This window comes from Alosa sapidissima, chromosome 8, assembly GCF_018492685.1.
Source record: "Alosa sapidissima isolate fAloSap1 chromosome 8, fAloSap1.pri, whole genome shotgun sequence".
In the NCBI taxonomy this organism is placed as follows: Eukaryota; Metazoa; Chordata; class Actinopteri; order Clupeiformes; family Clupeidae; genus Alosa; species Alosa sapidissima.
The window spans coordinates 5,577,498-5,604,017 of record NC_055964.1 but is presented as its reverse complement, the minus strand read 5'-3'; the positions used below and the strand labels follow the sequence as shown (position 1 = coordinate 5,604,017).

The 26,520-nt window shown below is 39.5% G+C and overlaps 3 protein-coding genes across 5 annotated transcripts; 2 read left to right on the top strand and 1 right to left on the bottom strand.

Annotated features, from left to right (window-relative positions):
* The first annotated feature begins 1,686 nt into the window (after nt 1-1,686).
* On the top strand, nt 1,687-13,255 carry prkab1b (protein kinase, AMP-activated, beta 1 non-catalytic subunit, b). The gene is made up of 8 exons (XM_042101465.1): nt 1,687-1,832; nt 2,194-2,388; nt 2,921-3,087; nt 3,842-3,935; nt 4,246-4,360; nt 4,738-4,871; nt 5,130-5,198; nt 12,627-13,255. Exons 2-8 carry the CDS (start codon nt 2,230-2,232, stop codon nt 12,702-12,704), a joined length of 816 nt encoding a protein of 271 aa, XP_041957399.1. The 5' UTR covers nt 1,687-1,832; nt 2,194-2,229; the 3' UTR covers nt 12,705-13,255.
* A 102-nt stretch (nt 13,256-13,357) lies between these two features.
* LOC121715611 (phospholipase A2-like) lies at nt 13,358-26,442 on the bottom strand. 2 transcript variants are annotated; one of them, XM_042101470.1, is made up of 4 exons: nt 26,158-26,442; nt 14,731-14,887; nt 14,042-14,169; nt 13,358-13,594 (listed from the first exon to the last, which is right to left on the bottom strand). In XM_042101470.1, the coding sequence occupies exons 2-4, from the start codon at nt 14,832-14,834 to the stop codon at nt 13,464-13,466; spliced, it is 363 nt and encodes a 120-aa protein (XP_041957404.1). In that variant the 5' UTR covers nt 14,835-14,887; nt 26,158-26,442; the 3' UTR covers nt 13,358-13,463. The 2 variants fall into 2 exon arrangements, with proteins under 2 accessions (XP_041957404.1, XP_041957403.1); XM_042101469.1 differs by lacking the exon at nt 26,158-26,442 and adding an exon at nt 16,182-16,314.
* LOC121715610 (phospholipase A2, minor isoenzyme-like) lies at nt 17,977-21,170 on the top strand. Of its 2 annotated transcripts, none has more exons than XM_042101468.1 (5): nt 17,977-18,169; nt 19,518-19,570; nt 19,698-19,845; nt 20,212-20,345; nt 20,494-21,170. In XM_042101468.1, the coding sequence occupies exons 2-5, from the start codon at nt 19,522-19,524 to the stop codon at nt 20,706-20,708; spliced, it is 546 nt and encodes a 181-aa protein (XP_041957402.1). In that variant the 5' UTR covers nt 17,977-18,169; nt 19,518-19,521; the 3' UTR covers nt 20,709-21,170. The 2 variants fall into 2 exon arrangements, with proteins under 2 accessions (XP_041957402.1, XP_041957401.1); XM_042101467.1 differs by having other exon boundaries at nt 19,497-19,570.
* Nucleotides 26,443-26,520: the final 78 nt, after the last annotated feature.

The window sequence follows — 26,520 nt, the reverse complement described above, 5'->3', positions numbered from 1 at the left end:
CATTCAGCGTCTGATTTATTGCTGTTTGTCATGTCTCTCAATGTCAGCCATTTCAATGCTTTACTGTAATATTAATTATTTATGGACAGAAATTAATTACAGACAGAAAACAAGCAATGGCCACTACCTACAAGCTCTCTCCATCACCATCATCAACTCACTACTGTGCCCTCTCTCTCCACTGGTCACTCCTCTGCTCCCACCCTCTGTCCAGTCTCTGTTTTCCCCCTCTTCTTTTCTGCCCTCCTTTCCCTCGCTGCTTTCACACCCACAGCAATCTGCCGAGTCTGGAGGATCATGTATTCCGATATGTAATCGTATCACCAGCCGTGCCTAAATATAGGCCCCAAATTCCCCGTAAACATGGCGCAGAGAGGACAGCAGGCACCACTGATTTATGCCACGCGCATCGGCGCCAAATGCAATATTGAGGCTGGCGGCGATCGTGTTGATGATGATGACGATGAGGAGGATTACGAGGAGACTCTTGATACGTGTTTCACAGACTTGCATGCTGCTTTGGGGTGACTGACAAGAGTTTGTAGACAAAAAAATATATGCTCAGTAATGACTGTACAGTACATGCAAACACAATTAAATATAGGCCCTATTAATGTAATTGGCAGGATTATCATAAATATATGCCATGCCATACATGGTCCTGCAACTTTCCCAGCAGTTGCCCAGTTCATCCAGCACCCATGCTCCCTTAGCCCACTGTTCGCACCTCAGTCTGTGTTTATCTAAGTGTGTATACAATCTCTGGATGCGATGCAGGCCACCTCCCCATGCTTCTCAGAGTGTTGAGTTGCTGTAGCATGACACAGTGAAATGCTATAACCGTGAGAATGTGCCGTACACGGGGGTGGCTAAGATGAGACGTGTGCAGTTGGTGGATTCCATCACAGGCCTAGTTTAATGGGCCAGAAGAGTGAATAGGTGAGCCGTAAAAACTTCAGTCTCAGTACCATACCCAAGGGATCGGACTGTCTGCTATAGCCTACTAATAAGGAATTCAGTTACTAATACCAATAAGGAGCCGTTCATGGAGTGGTCTGTTGTGTTGGCTTCACTGACCAGAGCTCAAAGACAAAGACTACCTGAATAAACCTGAGTAAAACTATGTTGTTCCAGACACCATGACCTGAAACTGAACTTAGCCCTTTCAAAGATAACTGCAGTTTCAAAAACAGTTTTTTGAGAATATCATTACTGTTCAGGAATGCAGTATTTTGGACATGAAAAAAAGGCATTGCTATTACACTGTAGCCTACTGCACTTTGCTGCAGATGTGCAGTCATTTGGTCACATAACCATTGCTGCATTTTACTTCAACTGCAGTAGGCAGTAACTGATATCAGTTATATAACTGCTGCAGTAGCCTTGGCCTATAACTGCAGCTATTTTTTTGTCCCTTGAAAGCAGTATTATTTGTAATGGAACATCTGCCAAGAAATAGCCTACCATCTTAGTGGTCAACAGGGACAACTGTAAATTATTGTCAAAGAGACCTATAGGTCTATGGGTAAATTACCCAACTGTGTGGTTTCCTATGCTGATTCTCCATGTCCTATGTGCAATGGATAACAAATGGTTCATTCGCATTTATAACGCCGGAATCCATCGTTTCAAATGACAAACGTCATTGTTTATAGTCAAAATATTGTTGGTTAGACTAAGCCTACAAGTTGGCTACCTTGAGCAAAGTACATCGAGGCGGGAGGGGTTTGCCTTCACGGTTAAAGGTTAACCAAGACAGCCGCTGTTGTGCGGGATTTGGAGTGGTTATGTAGGAATTGTTTTTAAACGTGGATTTCAACTCTCAGAATAAGGTAAGACATGTCTGACCTGGTTGCACAGTTACGCACGGTTTATATAGGCTTTTGTTTAGGTGTAGGTGATATATTTCAGTTGAACTCGTGTTGTTTTGGAGTTGGTCGTAGGGCGCAAATGTTTTATTAAAAATTATTATTATTATTATTTAGCGCAAAATCACATCTGTAATTCGATAGCCTATAATATTTTGCCGTCTTTGTTCTCTCTAATGCGGTGTCGACACTTAACAAACCGGAGTCAGGAATTTGTCGATCAGTCATGCATGACGACCAAAGGGAAATGGTTGAATTGTAGGATAGCATAGCTACACCCGTGATAAATAGCCAGCTAATTAGCCCTTCGCTATGTGTCTTTCAGTGAACTGCATTGGCCTACTGTACCTGGCACACATCGATGGGTAACACTACCAGCGAAAGAGGTCACGGTCACGGTCATGGAGGGGGCCATGGGGAGAGACACCGTGACAGCTCGAAAGGGAAGGAGGAACATCGTTCCAGCATCCTGATGGACAGCAACGAGGACACAGATTTGTTTCATGCAGATGATCCTAAAGTGTGTGTTAAGTAGGCCTATATTGTAGCCTAGGTTAGCCTTAACACTAAGCCCACAATGTTCAGTCTAAGTTGTTGATCCCGTGAGGGAAATTTGTCTCAATTATTCCCAATTATTGGTTTGCAATTATTCCCAATCCGTAAATTCGTGAATTAGTGAAACACTCAGCACACAGCGAACACACAGTGAGGTGAAGCACACACTAATCCCAGCGTAGTGAGCTGCCTGCAACAGTGGCGTTCGGGGAGCAGTGAGGGGTTAGGTGCCTTGCTCAAGAGCACTTGAGCCGTGCCTACTCGGGGTTCGAACCGGCAACCCTCTGGTTACAAGTTGGTTACAAGTCCGAAGGGCTAACCAGTAGGCCACGACTGCCCCCATTATCACAGCTTCCCCCACTTATCAATCACTGTTTCGTTTATTTGGCCCATACTGCTTAACCATCTCTCAGAGAAATGGGCCCCAATTTCTAAGTCTTAGGGTTTTTTTTTTTAAATGTGCAAGCTCCTGAAATGCATTTTTATCCCCCTCATAGGGTCCTGAGGCACATGAGTTTCTTGCGTGGCAAAAAGATCAGGAGTCAGACATGAAAAACCCATCCCAGAATCGGCCAACTATGTTCCGGTGGACAGGTGGAGGGAAGGAGGTCTACCTTTCTGGTTCATTCAACAACTGGGCCACCAAGATCCCTCTCTCTCGCAGGTGCACAGATCATCCACTGATGTCCCAGTGTTTTTGTTAAAGTTTGAATGATGGCATTTTCTGTTCCAGGTGTGGTAATGTTCAGGAGTCAAACAACAGATCATGCATGCATGTTTTTAGTGTGCAGAAATTGTGCATTTACAGTATTTACAGAATAAAACTTTTGGGCTAAGGCCCAGAATGTCTTGAAGTCCTGGTGACACACCTGACCTGGTGTGTACCATATCAACCACTAGATGTCAGTGTTGCTAGTAGTTCAGAAAAATAAGACCGCATTTCTGAAAAAAAAGCTGTACCTGAACAGCCCCTGAATACACATTTTATTTATACAGCGCTTTTCATATTTGCAATACAGAAGTCTGAACAATAGACATCAGTACATAGAAAACGACATGACAAATAAAAACGACCAGTAGGGCACAGCTTTTTCAGTTTTGCAAGTGCTACTGAATCTGTGACTTTACTGTAAAACACGTCTTACTAGATCATCATAGGAGGACGGTAGGGTCTGTGGGGTTCCGTTACTGATTACTGGTTTGTGAGATATACAATGACAAAGTTTGTGAATATACAATGACCCGGAAGTTGGGTGCCATGGAAGTAAGGTAATTGCATTGAAAGATTTATTGTTTTCAGCACATACTTTGCCATGCCTGGCAAAGTGTGTGATGTGACCATATATTTACTAAATATATAGGCCCTATTGTAGCATTGATTTGAACAGAAATACATTGTTGCCTATATCACCTTAAAGCCAGCACAACTTTGTAGCAGTTCTTGACCTACCAGAGGGGGAGCATCAGTACAGATACTGCGTGGATGGGCAGTGGGCCTGGGACCCAGCAGAGGTGAGACTGAAATCCTTTTGTGAAACTAAACCCCTGACTTAGCCATACTATCTGGCCTGTGATACGGAAAACTGCACATTATTTTATAGAAGAGTAAAGAAAAAGCATATTCTTACAAAATGTAAACAGTAAACAGAGAGGATATCCTCCATTAGCTCCTCCTACAAGACCCTTGTGGATAAATGTTTAAAACATTGTCCCCCTGTGTTTAACAGTCCGTTTCAAAATGTGTTCAATTCCTGCAACTGAATTGTTTTTTAATCAAATTATGTGTTATATGTCATAACCCAAACACCTGTTTCATTTCTAGCCTATGACAGTCGGCAAAGCAGGTACTATGAATAATGTGATCAGGGTGAAAAAGACAGACTTCGAAGTGTTTGATGCCCTCAAAACTGACTCTGAAAAGTGTGCTGATATGTCAGGTAAGGTTTTTTTTTTTTTTACTTGAACCTGAACTTGAAGTGTAAAGTTAAAAATACATATACATAATACATATACAAATTGTACTGATTATGTCCTCAGTATCTAAACATTTAAATATCTAAAATGGCAGGAAATTAATTCATGAAAGTTATGAGATGTTCCAGTGAACAATTTAACACACACCCACACGTGACATGTACACATTCAGAATAAGTACAAGGGATAAGCAGGTGTCTCTTACTTGTGTGCCCGTGTTAGCATGTCTATACTGTATGTGTAACCACTCACCCTATCTTTACTTTGAGACTGAGACCAATCAGTCAGTCACTGTTTTGAATTCTCTCCCTCCCTCCCTCTTTCTGTCTCTCTTTCCCAGAGCTCTCTAGCTCCCCTCCAGGGCCATACCACCAGGACCCCTACACTGTGCGGCCCGATGAGAGACTCCGGTCTCCCCCCATTCTGCCCCCACACCTGCTGCAGGTCCTACTCAACAAGGACACCGGTGTGTCTGTAAGTTTGCTACCAACTGGGTGTCACACGACATGAGTGACTTATGCAAGACCATGTTTCCATTATTGAAGTTATTCATTTAACTTTTACATATTGGCATTTTGGCAGTCAGGATATGTTAACAAATGTCCTGTCTTCTCTTATCTAGAACTTCTCTCTAGTTCTCTATTAAACATCATAGTAGATGTTTTCATTTTGTAGAGCACACACACAGGTAAACATATTCTGTGCAGTAAAATGTGTGTAATCTGTGCACAGTGTGACCCAGCTCTGCTCCCTGAGCCCAACCATGTGATGCTAAATCATCTGTATGCACTCTCCATTAAGGTATGTTTGAGGGACAATAACTTGAGTTTGAAACACAGTCAAGGTACTTAAGGTTGATCTTGGCATAAATGGGAACATGGTATGTCACTCACTCACTCACACACACACACACACACACACACACAAACTACCGATCAAAAGTTTGGGGTCACTTAGAAATATCTATTCCACTCCATTATAGACAAAATACCAGCTGAGATCAATTGCATTGGCTGATCATTAATGCAGTATCTACATTGCCAATTCACCTGTCGCTAAGCGCCACCTTTAATAAAAAATCCTTTATCAACCAAAACCTCCTCAAAGCCTGCTTTGATACACTGTCAGCTGCCATTCTCCATAATGTATTTCTAATCAAGTCTAGTATGTTTGTCCGAGTTTCACACGGTAACAATGGGGGGTGGGGCTTAGTGACAGGTCAATTATCAGCAACCATTCATCCAATGTTGCAAATACCCAGGGGGCAAAACACCCGTTTTTTACGAAATCAGACATGGGCTGCTGTAAAAGGTTATCATATAAAAATGAAATATATGATGTCTGAGGATCACAACCTGGGTGGACAACCCGGTCAACAAGCTGCTGGAAACTTGTAGGATGTGTTCAAAGTATGCATGTCCCCCCGCAAAAAAAAATACGCTTTTGAAGCTCTTTGCAGTTCCCTATGGCAGCTAGCAGCCGCGATCAAATGCCATCATCCATAACTGCTTTCATATCTCTGCTATATATCATTTTAGTTGTGAAATCTACAGCCCTACCAACACAACGGGAATACAGCTTTCAAACGATATCTTGATTGTACAAGCAGTATGAAATATAGTTGTGATTATGTAACGTTACATTGAAAGACTTTGAACTTCTGTTGCTAATTATCCATGTTTCTCCACTAGCACTAGTTCTAGCTTAGCCTGCTGCAAAAAAAATAGTTTTGATTGATCAAATAGTTTTACGTATACTACTTAACGAAAAGGTGATCTTGTAAAACAGTCCATAAATAAGATATCAGTCGGTTCTGTCTTTGTATCCTTGCACTTTTACTGTGCACAAACTTAGTCCACAAACACATCAAAAACACAACGTCTTTTGCAGTGGTGCACAATTATGTTAACGCTACTTCCTGTATTGTTGAAAATCCCATGTAAAATAGGCTAGGCTACTTGGATTTTCAATTCACCACTAGAAGGCAATAAATAACCACTTATTGCTGCTGTGGACTGCAAAGACATCGGCAGCGATAAAATATCGAGAAGCTGGCGAAATCAAGGTTGAGAAATTTCATGGTAGCCTAAGTGCTTTTCAATTTTCATTATAAAACAATTACAACCCAAAACAGAAAAACTTGGGACGTTGTGTAAAATGTGAATAAAAACAGAATGTAATAATCTGCAAATCTCTTAAACTCATATTTACTTGAAAAAAGGACACAGACAGCATATCAAATGTTGAAAATGACAAATTTGACTATTTCATGAAATATATATTTTAATTTTGAATTTGATACCAGCAACATGTTTCAAAAAAAGTTGGTACAGGGATAACAAAATGCTGGAAAAGGTGTGTAATGATAAAGAAAACAAAAGGAGGAATGTTTCAAAACTAATTAGGGTAACTGGCAACATGATTGGGTATGAAAAAGAGCATCCCAGCAGGGTCTCTTGATGTATGGGTATTCATCACACAAATGATGAAACAATGCCATTTTAATGCTTCTTAAGATGAAATTGTGAAGTATTTGGGGGGTCCATCATCTACAGGACAAGGGAAGGAGCTGAAAAACACATTGGATGGTCGTGGTCTTCTGACCTCAGATGGCACTGCATCAACACCAGACCTGTTTCTACACCTGTCATTGTAAAATTCTAACAACCAAAATTGTATTGAGACACAATACAGAAAATACCACCGTCTTATCTGGGCCTGAGCTTGTTTAAAATGAACTGAGGTAACGTGGAAAAAGGTCCTGTGGTTAGACCAATCAACATTTGCCATTGTTTTTGGAAATCATGGACTCATCTGGGCTAAAGAGGAGAGGGCCTATCCATGTATCCAACCTATCCAACTTGTTTTAGTGCTCAGTTCGAAACCCAACATCTATGACTGTGTGGAGGAGCATTAGTGCCTACAGCATGGGCATCTTGCACATTTGGCAAAGCACAATCAATTCTGAAAGATGTATACAAGTTTTGAGCAACATATACTGCCATATCTATTCTAGAGAAGACCTTGAATATTTCAGGAAAACAATGGCCAAATGAATTCTGCACATATTTAAATAGTATTTCTCCATAGAGAAAGAGTCCAGGTGCTAAAATGGCCTGTCTGCAGTTCAGATTTGTCAAATTAGGTGCATAATGGAATGGAAAGCATGACTAAGAATACCCCATACTGTTGAGCAACTGAAATCGTGTAGTAATGACTATTTGCTAGAGTTCATTCTCAAAACTCTAGCAAATAGTCTCCTCAGTTCCTAAACATTTACAGAATTTTGTTAGATGAAGAGGTGAAGCAGTACAGTGATAAACATGCTCCCGTCCCAACTTTTTTTTAAACATGTTGCTGGCATCAAATTCAAAATGAACATATATTTTCCATGAAATAGTCCAAATTTTCATTTTCAACATTATGTTGTCTGTGTCCTTTTTGCTGCTAAATATGGGTTTACGAGACTTGTATATTATCACATTTCGTTTTTATTTGCATTTTGCACAACGTCCCAACTTTTTCTGTTTTGGGGTTGTATTTCAAGTCGCTATTAATATGAACACTATAATAATGATGAATCGCTTGGGCAGTAAAAAATCAGAAATTTTGGATGGTCTCTGGATGAGGGCCAAGCATTTTCAATTCCATCTACACAGCCTGCCTGGCCTGTGTCAATGGCCATGGCAATATCATGTGGTTGTGTTAAGGGTTGTCAGAAGAGCTGCTCCTGTGCAAAGAGGGCAATTCCATGCTACATAGGATGCCTTTGCCAGGGGCCTGAAGAAGAGCAGCAGCTCTGTTGAGGGGGACCTGGACAGGGTGAACCAGCTGAACCACTTCTACAACAGGTTTGACTGCCCTGGTCCAGCTCCAATTGCAGTGGTCTGTCCACCACCCCCTGCTGACTCAGACATTGCTCTTGTTTGCGTGCCTGCCCTACCCCCACCTCCCAGTCTCTCCAGCTCTGCATCCCAGTGACACCCAACAACCTAAGCCACCATCACCTCACGCCCTGCCCCCACCTGACGCCTCCTTGCCTGTGCCTGTTGAGGTGTCCACGACTCTGGCATCCTTGACAGGGACATCAAGGAGGTGGTCATTCCCCAGCCCCCATGCACCCCCACACCCCCTCAATACCAGTGCAACACTCACCTCCACATCACAGGCTATCGTACCCCCACCATCACTGGATATTGCACCCCTCCCCCACATAGCGATCACGAACAATGAGGTGACAATGACTTCAGTCAACAGCAATCACACACAGATCCCAGATGCACCCCTCCCCCTCCCCACACCCCCCATCATCACAGCAGATCAAGTAAGAGTTCAACTAAAGAAACCCCAAGAAGGCCTGACAGACTGTGTCCAAGGCTACTCAAGGCCTGTGCTGCTGAACTGGGGAAGCCACTGAAGCACATCTTTAACTTGAGTCTACGCCTCGGACAAGTTCCAACACTGTGAAAGACATCGAGACATCACTTCATTTCTCAAGTGCTTTTAACACCATCCAACCCCTCAGACTAGGAGACAAGCTATTGCAGATGGGTGTGGATGCTCACCTGGTAACCTGGTACAGATTACCTGACCAGTCCTGTTCACCCTGTACACATCTGACTTCTGCTACAACACAGAGTCATGCCACATACAGAAGTTTTCTGACGCAGGTCTAAGCCCACTCTGCTACCAGTCTCCATTGATGGGGTCAATGTGGAGGTGGTAAGCACCTACAAGTATCTGGGTCTCCACCTGGACAATAAACTGGACTGGTCAGCCAACACGGACACACTCTACAAGAAAGGGCAGAGCAGGCTGTACTTCCTGAGGAGGCTGCGGTCCTTCAATGTGTGCAGCAAGCTCCTCAGGATGTTCTACCAGTCTGTTGTTGCCAGCGTCCTCTTCTATGCAGTGGTATGCTAGGGAGGAAGCACAAAGAAGAAGGATGCGGGGCGACTTGACAGGCTGGTAAGGAAAGCTGGCTCTGTAGTGGGAGCTGAACGAGTGCATCACTTCAATATCTGACAAAAGGACCTGAACACTGATCAACATCTTGGACAATGAGTGTCATCCACTCCACAGCACTATTGTAAAGCAGAAGAGCCTGATCAGCTGGAGACTTCGCTCACTGCCTTGCACAACAGACAGACAAGGAAGTCATTTGTCCCCAGGGCCATTGAACTGTTCAATGCTTCACCTAAGGGAAGAGGAGAGATAGACTATGCGGAGAAGTCTGTCTGCCTCTCCACCCCCTCCATGTTTGGATACTGTCTGTCCACTAGCCACTTTTTACCACTGTCTTACTGCCTCACTGTTTGCGTGCTATATTAGCACATATGCATAACCCCTCCCTCCATGCCACAGCCAAATTGTGGCCACACTTATACCTTTTCTTAATATAGAATATCTAAATCTATCTTAATATCTAAATCTATATATCTATCTATATATATAGATTAGGGCTGTCAAAATAACTGATTAATTTCGATTAATTAATTTGAGAAAAAATAACTGATTAAAAAAAATAACGCAGATTAATCGATTCCGTATGACCTTTGACCCCGAGCCGTTGTAGTCAGTAACCATTAGACTGTAAAATGAAGGAGAGAGAAGAAAATGTGCTGACTAGATCATTGATTGGAACATTTACTTTTAAACAACAAACAAAATAAAGTGTTGATTAAAATAAAGTCCTCTGCAATGTCTGCAGCAAGGAATTTGCATATCACCGGAGTTCATCAACTTTAAAGTCGCACATCAATGCAAAGAAATAGTGTTGACATTAGGGGAAGTGTTAATTTATTTTCATTGTGTCCCCTAGGTTCTGTGGCCTATCTGTGGCCTGATATACCTTGTATGTGAAAAACAACTTCTTCCCGAAGCACTTTTGAATTTATTTCCTCAGCATATTAGGTCATATCATAGATTATTATGGCCATTATTAAAATAATAATACAAGAGTTTTTGAACTTTAATGTCACTAATGCTGATTATTAAATGATTTATTTAAATTTAAAAATTTAAAATACTTTCACAGTAAAAAATATGTGATTCATTTAGATTAATTAAATCACAGAGTATGTAATTAATTAGATTATTTTTTTAATCGATTGACAGCCCTAATATAGATAGATAGATAGATATAGTTTTTTCTATAGTTTTTTATATTACCTTGCCTATACTCGCTGATATGTCCATACTTATTTTATGCTGGTCTCTAGACTTTATTCTTGCACTGTTGCACTGTTGGACTTACTCATTTGCACCATCACCATGACACTCACTCACACAGAGCACCTTACCTTACCTTACTATGCACAGAGAATCACAGGCTCAGCCCCTGCCTCAGTCATTGCAAGCGCCTGTTGATAAATCACCCACTATGTGGATACTGTTTTTAGAATTGATTTAGATTAACTGTTATTAAGTATAATTTGTATTTTAGTATATTTAGTATATTCTTTATCTTCTACTGTCCTTATTGCTGAGTTGTTTTTTTTATATTATATACCATTAATTTCTTTTTTCTGCTGTTAGTGAATGTGTGTGTGATGTCTGTATGCTACTGAGACCTTGAATTTCCCCTGGGGATCAATGAAATATCAATCTATCTATCTATCTATCTATCTATCTATCTATCTATCTGCTGAAACACTAGAGAGCAGCAACAGCAGCAGTGACTCTGAAAACAGCTAAACAAATTTTATAAACATTATTACAGAAATTAGTTATCACCCTGAATCTGTTTGCCTGTTTCATTAATTGTTTTTTGTTTTGTTTTACAAATTGCTGCTTAATGTAACTGTTTTAATCAGTATTTTTTTTAAAAAAACTACTCCACACATGACTCCTGTGTGTTTTAGTCTTTCAACATTTAGTTGTCTAGCTTACACTCCAAACACCTGGATTGAACTCCAGAATAACCCGCCTAACCCCAAATCCTGAAATCCTTTTTTTTTAATTTCGATAGAATAAATAAAGCTATCCCACTTGTGAAAGAATATTAGAAATACTAGACATTATAATACAAATAACAGATCTTGCATAAATATGCAAACTATGTAGGCCTACTGTATAGAAACAGAGCTGTACTACAATTCACATCAGTTAACAGATTAACAGTAAACCTTTCTTGGATCTTGTTTGACTTGATAGGCTTGAAATTGAATTCCCTCTAAATGTGTTAATGGGTCTGAAGTCTGGTTAGTAAAATGATCAAAATATTATTTCATCTGTAAAAGTTAACTTCACATGGTATTTTGTTTATTTTAACAACAAAGGGAAAAGAATGCTACCGAATATAATGGAATGTTCTTTAAATATTTATAAATATCTTTGTATACCTATGAATTAAGAGGCATTGTTAACTCTTACATTCTAATTACATGTACAATCAAGGCTTCAGATGAAAGCCTATCTTCCACTCTTTTGAAAGGTGTGCTCAGTTTGTTTCTAGCATAAAGTATCAGGGAGATATGGCCCAGGATTCATGGATATAATTAAACCTTTTTAGCATGATTGGGTGATTCCGGGGAGTTAAAGCAGAATTTGAGGTAGCATTGTTTTGACCCTAATTGCAAGCAGCTTGTTGACCGGGTTGTCCACCCAGGTTGTGATCCTCAGACATCATAGATTTCATTTTTATATAACAACCTTTTACAGCAGCCCATGTCATCTAAACCCCCTTTGCCCCCTGGGTAAAAGGCACATTCTGTTTACTAATCTGATATCATTTTTTAAAAAGGCTAATTGACAAAACATGGAGAACCCTTTTGCAATTAGATAATCACACATAATGTAATGTAAAAAAATAACTGCTGCCCTGATTAAAAAAAAAAACAATGCAATTGATCTCAGCTGGTATTCTGTCTATAATGGAGTGGAATGGAAATTTCTGAGTGACCCCAAACTTGACTGGTAGAGTGTGTGTGTTTGTGTAACATACCATGTTACCATTTATGCCATGTTGTATCATCTTCCTTTAGCTACACATGGTGTAACAGTTATTTTGTTTGTTTATGTACAGGTGTTATGAATCAACTGAAATGTGTTGTTGATAAAGTTCTGAAAGTAACCCTATGGATTAAAAATATTTGTTAATATTGTATGTATATGTTTGGTAAATTACAAATTATGACAATTCATCCCTGAAATGGAAGGATGTGTATAAAATGAAGATTGTCATTATTTATGAACAAACACTCATATTGTTATTTCATGTCGTTTCAGGATGGCGTGATTGTTCTTAGTGCAACTCATCGTTACCAAAAGAAATATGTCACTACTTTACTCTACAAACCCACATAACAAGGCACACCCAAATATGTCTGTCTATGTGAGTGAATGTGTCTGTGTATGTTATTATTAGGCACATGCCTTATTATCTGAGTCAGCTGTGGGAATTCCCACAACAACCCTGGAGTAGGTGGAGAACAACAGTAGGGATTCAGGTGTTGGAGAAATTGGGGATACAAGTGAGCTTTTTCTCATGTACAGTTTATGACGTGTGTGTGTGTGTGTGTGTGTGTGTGTAAAAGGCAAAAAAGTCCAAGACAGTCCAAGACTCATTCCCTATGCGTAGATTGGATTAATCTCTTATCTGTAGGGTTTGTTGTGTGTTAACACATAGAGCAGTGCAGCTGGCAATTACCGTTGTCTTGTTTCATAAACTGGCCCTCTTCTGTAATCATCATTTTTTTATTAGAATTTAATTCTGAGTACACCATACTCTGACTGTGAAATGTTACACCAGTCTGTGCACAGTGTACTTGAGTCTGTTTTGAGACCTTAATGTTTTTGAATGAAGATAAAGGTATAATATAATACAATTAAATATATGAAATATATGTACATTTTAATGACAGCAATACTTATTCAGAGAGTTATCTGATGCTTGAAGTACTGTATTTCTCAACAGACACACAGACACACAGTTTGGGATTTACCATTCTACACATATATGATTAATATTGTAAATAATATCAGGTTTGTTAAAGTATTCAAACTTGTTTTATTGTGTTTAGGTCAGTAAGCATTTCGTGTGACACAAACACATTTGTGAAGACCTCAGTCAACGCAGTGCACCTTGGCATTAAGGTTCTTGTAGTCAGTGTTATAGGAAGTGGCATGCTTCGCAAAGCAATGGGCAGCGACACGGTCACATTCACACACCGCAGCCTGGCAGGCATCATTAGAGGCTGCACACAGAAATAAGGGTTGTTAGAATATTCTTTTATAATATCGGTAAGTCACACCCATGTACATGGCATGCATGACCAACCAGGAATGAATGCTGCTTTTATCTGTAGCCTCTGACATACATTTTGCATAACATTTTGATGAGCAGGTCGATACTCTTGTCTTGAAGACAGTTAAGCTTAAATATATCTTGCCAGGTTATAGGTTGGATATACCTCTCTGGTTCTCTCAGATTTCATTAATTTCTCTAAAAGTAGTAAAAGCATTTCTTAGTTGTACCAAATAGGTTGATGAGGCAAGAGATTTGTGAGTCATTGGTAGCATTACTGAAAACAAATTATTTTCAGAAGAGTCTGAGGTTATGGTTAGGATACGGTCAGGCTTATTGGGTATGTGTTGTTATTGATAATCTGTTTATTACCAGTATTACTGTTTTCCCCTCTTACCTGGGCAGCTGACCTGTTGGTTGGAACAGGTAAAGTCATACACCTTGATGTAGGGCACGTCAATTATGGGCATGCACTCTGGCATCTTTCTGCTGGCCTCGTAACAACGGTCGTGAACCTGGCAGCACCTGGGCAACAGTGAGGAGAGACAAAGAGGGAGAGAGAGAGTCTGAATAATGATCCATAAATGCCGTCGGCGCAAAAAACGCGATTGGTGGACACAGGCCCTAAATGGCCCATGTCATATAGGCTTTCACAAATTGCACTCAATCAGTTTTGATTTAAGAGATCTTGAAATCAGGAAGAGGTGGTTCCTATGCAGGCACCATATTACTGAACAGCTGACTGTATTCAAAGAAAAAATAAATTGGGCCATCCCACTGAAAAATCAGTTGTCATACGCAGCTGGTGGAAATTTGCAGAGATAGTACGATAAGATATAGTAAAATAGTTCAAAACATTCAGAACATTTTGCAACGCTCAAGGCCAGCCATGTGAATGAAAAAAAAAAACTGATAGGAATAAATAATGATAATAAAAAAAACTGATAGGAATAAATAATAATAATAATAATAATAAACTGATAGGAATCAATAACACAGGAACACACAGCAGATTTTCAGCATCAGACTCAGCAAGCTTCTTGCATGGTCACTGTATGAAAAGGCATGTGAAACACACATACGTACAAGTCAATGTCGTCCTTGGGTTGCCCGGACCCCCCGAGGCCGCACCAGCAGCCGTACTCATTGTAGAGGAAAGGGTTGACCTGAGGCTGGGCACACTGGATCATCTCCCCAAACTGCCATAGGGCATAGGGCACATGGGCCCCACAGGCACCGCAGACTGGTACAGAGACAGGATGGGGGAGGCAGACAGGAGATGGGCATAAGCATGGTAAAGCCTGAATGGATCTGTCCTTAATAATAACACTTTATTTTATTATTATTTTACTTCAATAACAGTGCAATAGTATTCCATGGGATAACATATTGAAATACAGCAGAGCATGTTCTTCTGTGCATTCAGGTATACGTTCCTCTGTACCTATAATGTACTTGAAGGATTGTCTGGATTATAATTAAAGTGTTAATCTGAATGTCAGGGCTGCCAGAACACTGTCAGATCAGATACAAACACTCAGGAACACAGGTGATCGAGGCAAAAGACAGCAGCTCTAGGCATTACTGTCTTCCACAATGAGCCTGAATTGAATGTAGTAGTTGTGAAAGTCTTGTCATCTCGGGTTATGACACTTGTTTAGCATTAGCAATATTTCTGGTAAACAGAGGAGATAGTTTTAGGTTATCCAAGTAAATGCTCTGTTTTTAAAGCATATAAACCTGCTGAATTTACTTATGAATTTTGCTACTTAAGTTGTATAAGTGGACATGATGTCACTCCTCTTGAGCTGTGCAATTGTCCATAACCAATGATAATTGCAGCAACACAAACATCTAAGATCATTATTGATTTCATACTAAGATACATGTTGCTGTGGAAGTGGGCAAACAAGCATGATTTCAAATTCAAATGTTACAGCAGCCGACTATTAACAAGAAACAGACAACATTTAACTACTGAACACAAATTGTAAAAAATGAACAAATAAATGAACAGATATGTAACTACTCTAACTACTTTTTCATTAAAAAGTTAAGTGCCTTCAGATGATGAGTGATCCCACCTAGAGTCAGCATACATTCTGGATAGACTGATATACACTACCAGTCAAAAGTTTGGAGACACTTAGAAATGTCCATTCCACTCCATTATAGTTAGAATAGCAGCTGAGATCATTTGCATTGTTTTTTTTTTTTTATCAGGGCAACAGTTTTCAGATTACATTATGTGCTTACAATTGCAAAAGGGTTCATGACTATTGTAGAAAGGAAGGGCTGATCTTTAATGCAATATTGCCCATTATCAGCAACCATTCATTTAATGTTGCAAAGGCACATTCTGTTTACTAATCTGATATATAAGGCTAACTGAGAAAACATTGAAGAACCCTTTTTATAAAACAAACATATACATATGAATATAAAGATGATAAAGCAAAAAGAAAGTGAAAGAAAGTGAAAGATGACTAAGAGTGAGATGATGGGTGGCAACAATGAAGGTAAAGGGTAATTCTCACCTGCATAAACCAGCAAAGCGAGGCTAGAGAAGTTCATCATGTCAGACAAGATCAAGAGAGAGTATGCGGGTAGACACATATTTATAGAGGGAGCAGGAAAGAGAGGGTGATAAGGGAACTGAGAAAAGGTTTATTTAAAGAATCGTGGAGAAGGGGAAACTGTTGGAAAATGGGCACGAGCCATGTGGTGTGTCATGAGTCCCACAGGTTATGATGTAATACAAAATATGGAATACTGACACATAATGACAAAGCATAGTCTATATGTAACATCAATTTTACATTTACATTTTATGTCTTTTAACAGAACTTTACTTCATGTTAGGATGACTGAATGGCAGTGGTGGAGGAAGTACTGAAACTCAGTACTTAAGTAAAAGTACAAATACACAGAGAAATATTTACTTTAGTAAAAGTAAAAGTACCACAATGACAACCCTACTTAAGTAAAAGTAAAAAGTACCTGCTTTTAAATGTACTTTAAGTATTAAAAGTAAAAGTATTTGCATAATTTATTTTTTGCATATTATTTATTCTCTTAATATATATATTCTAAAAGGAAAAATCAGTATGGGCTGTGGCATTTTAATCTAGTTAGTTTCTAAGCTAGTTTTAGGTTATACTCGACTAGATAGTTTTAAGTTAATGCAATTGTGCTTACCATCTGTGGCCCATTACATTCTGACCTACAATTCTAGAGACTGTAATTCTGGTTATCTACTAGGGTGATCTGCTGAGTAATATCATTCAGCAAAACACGAGAGCCTGAAGTTTAACGGGGTAGACAAGGGAAACGTCGGGTGGATCGTAATGCCAATTATGCTGATTGAACAGAAAAGTTGCTGAGAAAGGTGTCTTTATGATTAAGTTCAGTTTCACTTGCGCAGAGGCATAGACATTGAATGAGCGCTGACGTTACGCCACAATTGTAGGCTATGCATCTTTATTTAATCACACACAATTAAGGAATATTTCCTAATCTGGAAAATGTTACGTCTTTTCCGGCCACCGGTTCATTAATAGTCTACCATTCATTTGTGCCGCAAATGATCAGACGTGTGACAGAAGCATGGGCATAGCCTGTAACTTCGGTGATCCGCGGATAGCAATCTCATCGGAGAGGAGGCCCTAACGCTGCAGATAACAGACAGAGAAAGGCACAGAACACAGTTGCATGTACAGTGTAGCCATGGGTCTGGTGAATATAGCCTACCGAATGCAGATGGCTACAAGCTCACGCTTTGCCTGGTCTAGACTAGAAGCTTATGTTTCTAAGAATGCACGTAGCGCTCCAGAATCTTTGGTAGCAACCCCCCAGGTAAAACAAACGTGTTTGTCAGAGAGAAAAAAAAAACTGATCATAAAATTTATCGTAAAAAGGAACGATGGTGTTGTAGAAATATAGCGGAGTAAAAGTACAGATAATTGCTGTAAAATGTAACTAAGTAAAAGTCAAAAGTATGCACCATAAATTTTACTTAACTAAAGTACAAATACGTGGAAAATGTACTTAAGTACAGTAACGAAGTATTTGTACTTCGTTACATTCCACCACTGCTGAATGGGAAGGCCACGACATATGGTGTGATGTAAGACTAAATTGTTTAAACGTTTTGCGTGTCCAGCTGACAAGAATGTGAGGTAAGTTTTATCTTACATCCTGGGTGCGTCTGTCACTGTGTGCAAAAATCACACATGACAACTGCATGTGCCTTCATAGTTGCCACCAGCTGAAAAACTGGTTCTATGATAAACAGGCAGCACCACATAGCTGGGAAAGAATGAGCAAGAGAGAGAGAGAAAGAGGTGGGAGGGAAAGCAACATTGGGTGTCTTATGGGACAGATAAAAGAGGACACCATAAAATCTGTCAGTGAAACATCCTAAGTCTGCCAGGTAGTTGAAACTTTCGACATGCACAATTCTTCACCCACTGCTTCTGACACAAGTGTATAGTCTTGGATAAAGGAATTCTCTTTTAAATAAAAGGTAAGTCATTTTTCTTATCTGGAAAAAAAACCCCATTATAAACAATAACTGTGAAAACAGAGTAATAAATACTAAATATGGGCACATTGCACTTGACAAACACTGACAAGCTTTTTAACTTCTTGGAAAGAACAAATTCTGTACTTGGAAGAGTTAACTACTGTCTTTTCTGCAAAAGTTTGTCTCCATCCAGAATGTGAGAAGGGAAAGTTTTTTTGTTTTTTTCCAGGCCTGTCCAACCCGAACCCTGACAGGCCACACAAGGAGCACAAGGAATGAATGGAGTCTTTGATAATCATGACTGTAATATTGTCCCGTTAGGATTCCAGAGGGATATTTATCATAGGAGAATACTTTACCTACACAGAGGTCTTTTGTTTGAGGTTCTTTCCCATAAAACTGAGCAGGTCACAGAATCATGTTGGAGGACAATCTTTTGAGGCTGGCTATTACATGCTCTTGTTCAGACTTAACAGAGAAACAGATTCATTTCAAATAATTTTCAAACACGAAAACCAGGTTTAGATAAGTGTGTAACTGACAGTGACATGCTACGTAATTACCATAACAGCTCTGAGAATATGCATGCCACTGCCATGACAGCATTAAGTCAAATGGCATCAAGTATTTTGGAAGCTGACAGCTATCAACAACATTCACATGAATGTTTTGCATTTCTGTATGTCGATAGTCATAATACCCTATTGTCCTGTGAGAACTTATCCATGCTGCCTTTTGCCACCAGATGTCCTCATTTGTACCTTTTGTGTTTTACTTGTATTTTGCCTTGGGAATGATTGTTGCCCCTGGTCTTGTACTTAAGTGTTTTCATCAATGCTTTGTTGATTGGTTGGGGTATTTATAGAACTTTAATTCCTTTTCTCTTTGCTGAGTAGTACAGTCTTCAACCCATTGTAAGTTAGGTTGCTTGCCTAGTTAAGAAAGTCATTTTCAAGCTTTCCCCCTGTGAAATGTGGACCTTTTTGCCGGTTAAAAAGTTTTGTCTTGTCTTTTAAGACTGGTATTAACTGGTAGGCCTAATTGTCATAACAATCCTGAAAGCATGGTATGACCAAATTATCACATAAGGAATTGTTATGTCAAAATAGTCGGCAAATAGTCGGCAAATAGTCGGCAAGATAGTCAGGAAGAACACTACAGCCTCCAGCCTCTCACAATGGTATATCGGTAATAGTCTATGGATATACACACATGGGGCATCTTTGAAGTACAAGCTAAGAGATGACTATTTAAGAGTTTAAAAGTGTGTATTTATTTATTTGTTTGTTTTTTATCATTTAACATTTACCATTTAACATATTTGAAGACCCCATCATTCAGGAAACAGGAAAATGAGCCCTCTTCCTTCAACGTTTTTCTTCAGCCTTTGTTTGCCTCTTTGTAAGTATTTTTTCTTAACATTTGTTTTATATTTTAGTTTATTTATTCAGTTATATGTGTAATCTATTCATTGTGGCCTTAGCCCTTAGATTTGTTTGTTAAAGTTAACTTGTTTTCATCCTCTCAGATTTGTCAGTGCCTGAGCGCAACCTGATCCAGTTCAGAGAGATGATCAAGTGCACTCTACCAAACAGCAACCCTCTGCTGGAATTTGGAGACTACGGCTGCTACTGTGGGCTTGGAGGAGGAGGCACACCGGTTGACGACCTGGACAGGTCAGAGGGAAGGATAGGCGATAGTCTAAAGCTGATGATGGCCACAAGGCATCTTGAGCAATGTTGCTGGCCAATGCTCCTGATGTTGCTTGGGCACTTCATACCCCATGTATCATCACTGTAACGGTTTATATAGTCTCATCCATTACTTCTGTTGCATGACACATCTGTGGCCATCATCCCTTACATACATTTAGTCAGGATATCTAACCATTTATTTTTATATCATTCATGTACTTTTACAATTTGTGACAGCACACAGGACACCAGTGTTCATTGTTGCATTCCTCTAGGTATTATGAGAAACTGTTGGGGTGAGTGTGACCACTTTATTTTAAGATCAAAGCAATTCCTTCATTCTTCCAGGTGCTGTGTGGTGCATGACGACTGCTATGGCCTTGCTCAGAACCACAGTGCCTGCCAGTCTACTTTGGACAGTCCCTACACAAACTTCTATGACTTCACCTGCAATGAGACCAGCAAGACAGTCTCATGCTTGTGTGAGTAAATGAACAAAACCAATAGAGAATAGGGCTTGCTCAAGCACTCCAGGGTTATTGACGTCAGTCCAAAATGGTCATATTGAGGCATGTTTACTTTCTAGTAAGTCTCTCTTTCTCTCGGCCCATCTATCTGTCTCTCCTCCAGCCAGCAATGATGAGTGTGACATGTTCATTTGTGACTGTGACAGAGTGGCGGCCGAATGTTTCGCCGGTGCTCCCTACAATGCATCCAACAATAACCTGCCCAGCGGGACCTGCAGCGCTGCACTGGGTCCACCCTTCCCGTCCGTCTCTGTCTGTCCCATGACTGCCCTCGTCTTCCTCCTACTCACAGTACTACAGAGGAATCTTTCATATTGACCACTGGAAATGCAGTAGCCTATGCTCTGTCTGTGAGGGGCAGATATGGACATGGTCACTGCGCTGGTTATTAGAAACCATTGCCCTCAGGAGGATCATGATGAATATGATGTTCATGTGAAGAAAATGATGTAGCCTAATCAATCCAACAGTGGTAAAGAAAATTGACTGTATGAGCAAACAGGATGTAGAATTGACAAGTTCTCATTTTTTTCTGTAATTCATGTTTTGCATGTAGCCCTGTATTTATTGATTATTGCTATGTAGGTTATGTATTTATTGTAAGTGTCTCTGGATTACTTATAACAGTTCTAGGATATTGCAAATATTTATACTGTGGTAAAGCATTCACAGTATTGTCAAGCAAGCACAAGGGAGCCAAATAAAAAGTGTTTGTCGATGTGGTAGATGACAGATGATGATATCGTAATGCAAATTTATAAAATAAATTGTTGAACCCTACCGTGTGCAGTGCATTCAAGGTATTATGCAGTACATCACTTTGAAATTATTCTACTTTCAGCAGAGAAAGTCTGTATTTACAATGTTATCTCTTAGTTACAGTTTGTTTTACTCTAAGCCTGTTATCACCTTATAAGTCTGCAACCTGAGTACTGAACCAACTCTCCAGTTGCTATTGGCGATTGTGCAATAGGCCCACTGTCTGGCACAAGTCTAAGGATATTCCATTGTTTCATATAAAAAGCCAGTTTAACGGACACGCAACCTGTGGTATTTCACCACATAATATAATTATGTGCCCTCATATTTCCTTTGATTGTATACATATATAACCACCAAGGGAATAAGTAATGTATTTATCAATTTTAGGGACCTGTTCTTTGCCTTTCGTGGCAATGACAGAAAAAACGGAACCTCAGCACATGTGTGTGGTGAGCTTTGCTATGAGGAAGGAACCGATGGACACACACACATACACACTAAATCTACACACAGCCTTATAAACAGTTCGCAGGTTTGACAAATGTGCTGAGCATATTCTGATTTTGCACTTTTGAAATCCATGAGTTAGCAACATTGTTGTAGATTATGGTGTTAAACATTTGTTAGAGGCCAGCATTATGATGCAAAAATAATATTCTTTTCCAGTTTGGTGCACATTTTTTTTAACATTTATTCTAAAAACATAGTACATCACTTGCAATTTGGAGCCATTGCCAGGTAGGGCTGTTTACCTTTTGAAACGCTTTTCTGGTAAGATTGTCAATGGATTGGGAAAACTGTTGGGTCATATTGATGCGATTTCTGGCAGCATAGAAATGTGTTCATAGATGTATATTTCAGGAGAGGTTATTTGGTTATATAAATCTGTCACTTAATCAACCAAACACTCCACTTATTTAGAGATTAGGTTTACCTTTTTAGGTTGCCACTATATTATTGAAGTTATATATTTATCTATCTATCTCAATTTAATATCATATTCTATTCAGTTAGAGCTACGCATTCTCAAAGACCCTTCTCATATCCCATGTACACAATGTAAAATTCTGTCCAGATTTCTGATCACTACAGTAACTCTACTGTTTGATCTCTCCAAACAGTGACATGAAATACCATTTCTCCACTTTGTTTTTGATCATGGTCCTGCCAGTGTGTAAGTGTCTTGTTTGCAGATACCATTGCACTTATTCAACACACACACAAAGCCTTCATTAACATTACTGCTACAAAGACATCATGTTTTTCTCCCTCTATTCAGTGGCAGCATATGAGAAGCGAGGTCTCCAGCAGTTCAGGCAGATGGTGGAGTGCAAACTGCCAGAAAGGGACCCTCTGCTGGACTTTTGGGACTACGGCTGCTACTGCGGGCTTGGGGGAGAGGGGACACCTGTGGATGATCTGGACAGGTTCAGTGTGTGTTGGCGTGTGTGTGTGTGTGTGTGTTTTGCATGGGTTGCGACCAGAGGTGGGAGTAAGTCACACTTGTGCAAGTCACAAGCAAGTCTCAAGTCTTAACCTTCAAGTCTCAAGCAAGTTAAAGTCATTTTTTGCGACAATCAAGCAAGTCAAGTCACAGCTTGGGTCAAGCAAGTCAAGTCATGTCATAGCCAAATCATACAAATTCATAATGGGTCATTCCACGTCAGTTTAACCAGGGCCCACGCACTTAGGTCTCAAAAAATTCTGAAAAAATTACCAAGTGTACCTATGTTACCCAGGAGACACACTGTAAAATTACTCTTATGTAAGATCAATACTTTCCAAGATACAGCCAGTTTTACAGGGGGAGGGGGGTGTCGATTTTGTTCGACCTCTTTTTTTTGTCAAAGTTCACAAGCCCACAGCGCAAGAACTAAACCATGTAGGAGGCTCAAATTCTGCATGCTGGTACATGAATAGGAATAGTATGTAGCAAAATCGTCACGTTTGGTCTGGATAATCCTGCATGGTCATAGCTGTCCCTCAAAGTTGATACAAATTTTATTGGAGTTTTTGGCTGGGCTCTGTTTAAGCATTCAGAAGACATATTTGTACTCAACATAGGCTCTTGATTTATTTTCCTGAGATAAGTAGAAACACTCTCACACAGAAAATAAATCCAATGCAAATCTTTCTTTTTTATTTTGCACCCTGAACATGGGCAAAATGCCCCATTGACATCAATATGTTTTATATAGAGTCACCACACTGCCACCTGTGGTTGTATAGAGTAACCTGTGGTAGCTCTATACAAAACATATTGATGTCAATGGTGCATTTTGCCCATGATCAGGGTGGAAAGTGAAAAAGAAAGATTAGCAAAAGACAAGTCAAATTGGTGTTTTTAAAAAGAAAAGTTCATGGAGAATAAAGAAAAAATATTTAAAAACTCTTTGTATATTCCCACAAGGTGTTTGGGTGCTCTGAAAATGAGAACCAAAATTATTTTTTAGACTTGTAAGGTCTGCTGTTCAGACCCTGAACTCTTTGTGAGAGTGTTTCTACTTATCTCAGTAAGGAAAATAAATCAAGAGCCTATGTTGAGTACAAATATGTCTTCTGGAGGCTTAAACAGAGCCCAAAACTCCAATAAAATTTGTATCAACTTTGAGGGACAGCTATGACCATGCAGGATTATCCAGACCAAATGTGACGATTTTGCTACATACTATTCCTATTTATGTACCAGCATGCAAAATTTGAGCCTCCTACATGGTTTAGTTCTTGCGCTGTGGCCTTGTGAACTTTGACAAAAAAAAGAGGCTGAACAAAATCGACACCCCCCTCCCCCTGTGAAACTGGCTGTATCTTGGAAAGTATTGATCTTACATAAGAGTAATTTTACAGTGTGTCTCCAGGGTAACATAGGTACACCTGGTAATTTTTTCAGAATTTTTTGAGACCTAAGTGCGTGGGCCCTGGTTGATTTGACGTGGAATGACCCTAATGATTTACCCACATTTTCATTTTAAAGTAAGCTACAGTAGGCTAGTTATGAACTGCTGGAGTTTTATTTGTAACAAACAAATAGAGATTGCATTCATTCAAGCCACATACATCTGAACGGTTTATAGAATAAGATGAAATGTATACGAATATAAATAAATGAATTTCAAGTAGACCTATTATAAAATAGCCTATTGTTTCAATATGCCTCAAGTATTAGGTAAGCTACATCAAATCATGGAAATATATTCAAACAGTTCAAGTTACACCTGCCATTTCCAGGGACCAAATAATGTTGAAAAAGTTAACTAATCAATCAATCAAACGCTGCCGCCGACATCACTGCCAAACTTTGAAAAGCGCAACGGCGCAATGGGTTTTAGGAGGGTTTAGGACCGTCCATGCTATATCATATTATACATAAGCCGCCCTAACATGTGAAGTAAGCTACTTTTCTATGCTGATTGCTGGCAGTTAGCTAGGCCTACTGACTGTTGTTACTACTAGGCTGTAACGTAGCCTATGGAACAAGGATGTGTTTAAGAGGGAGGGAGGTTACATTGGCAACATTTTCGCTATAGCATATCAAGATTAAACTTAGAAAAGAAAATGTTTCACTTTGCCATTTCACACATTTTAACCTAATATTGTGTTATCTAAAATAGATATTAAGCTAACTCTTAAAGAAACCATATGTAAGATTGTGGCCAAAACTGGTACTGCAATCACTTTCAGATAGGTAGAGGGTGGCGCATCAGGCCAAAACACTGCATGACATGACAAAACACAACATCAACATCAGTTGAGGGCTGCAACTTCACTTTTTAAATGACAATATCCTGGCCGGACTAACTGTTGTCAGTGATATAAGTATTTGAAATGAACATGATTTCTTAATGTCTAGTGACATATCAGGGCCATTTTATGAGTAATTGAAATACATTTCTTACAAATGGTTTCTTTAACATGCCTAAAATTTGACATTAGGTTTCTAACATGACTAACTTCTGACGGATGAAAATCGACTCGGTGGTGGTTAGTTATGTCGCTAATTTGCGCACTTGCAGACTGCTGTTCATTTCTCCTATGAGTTGTCAGATACATCATCTGTGTAGGCAAACATTATTATGTTTTGGTAAACGTAGAGCCTTCCATATTTGCAAGTTAGCCTAGCATAGCCTTTTTAAAAATAAAAAGTCAAGTCATTTTAAGCCATTTGTAAAGTCTAAGTCAAATCTCAAGTCATGAATAGCAAGTCAAAGTCAAGTCTTTTATACATGTTGATCAAGCAAGTCTCAAGTCCTAAAAAATGTGACTCGAGTCAAGTCATGTGACTCGAGTCCCCCATGTCGGGTTGTGACTGTGTGGATGAAGCAAGCCAAATTCAAAGATATAGCAAAATACGGCATCATTTTTTCCATTAATATGCAGTGTATCCATTTATTAGGGACGGCAATGTATACAAATCATTTTGTGTTTGATCATATCTGTCAAAACCTGCAGCATGGTGCTAATATCCAAATAAAGGTATTAAAGTGTGTGTGTGTAAATGAGTGACGCAGAGGAAGTCACTAATCTCTTTCCTCTGCAGGTGCTGCCAGGCCCACGATGACTGCTATGATAAAGCCCAAAACCTTGAGTCCTGTGGCTCCATTTTTGACAGCCCCTACTTCAACGTCTATGAATATGATTGTGATGAACAAAAGACAATTACCTGCATGGGTGAGTCACCCCCTTTCTGACACACACAGTCAGTCTTTTTTGTATTCAAGTAGTTGTACACTTTATTTTTTTCTTCCACAAATGCCTAAGAACTATATTTAAATATGCTGTTAGACATGTGCCTTTTAATTAAGCTGTGTATAGCCTTATCATGACATATTTTTGTTATATAAGCTACAATAGATTAATTTAATTGATCATCTCTCTCTCCTCTCATTTACAAACATGTACATTGCAGCCAGCAACAATGACTGTGACATGTTCATTTGCATGTGCGACAAAGTTGCAGCAGATTGCTTCGCCAGTGCCCCATATGATGACTCCAACAACGGCCTACCTGATGAGGTCTGCAGTTCAGATGCAAGAGGCCTTGTCCCTAGTCTCCTCCTTGTGATGTTTGTAACCCTGTTCTCCCAAATGGTGCAAGGGGGGACCTTACTGTCCTGACATCAAAACTGAAAACCCTACAAAGCAATGTGGGATGATGGTACATTGGCATAGAGCAATTAGGCAACTTGAATATGAGTAAATTAATACAAGGATAGCTGCACCGCAACTAAGTCACGAGAAGCTGTTATTATTGCTTTCATTGATAGATGTTTATATGAGGTTTGTGTGATCCCTACATTCATGTACAATAATGTTTTCTCTAATAAAATAAATCATAGCTTTTGTATTATGTAATTTAGGGCTGCAACAA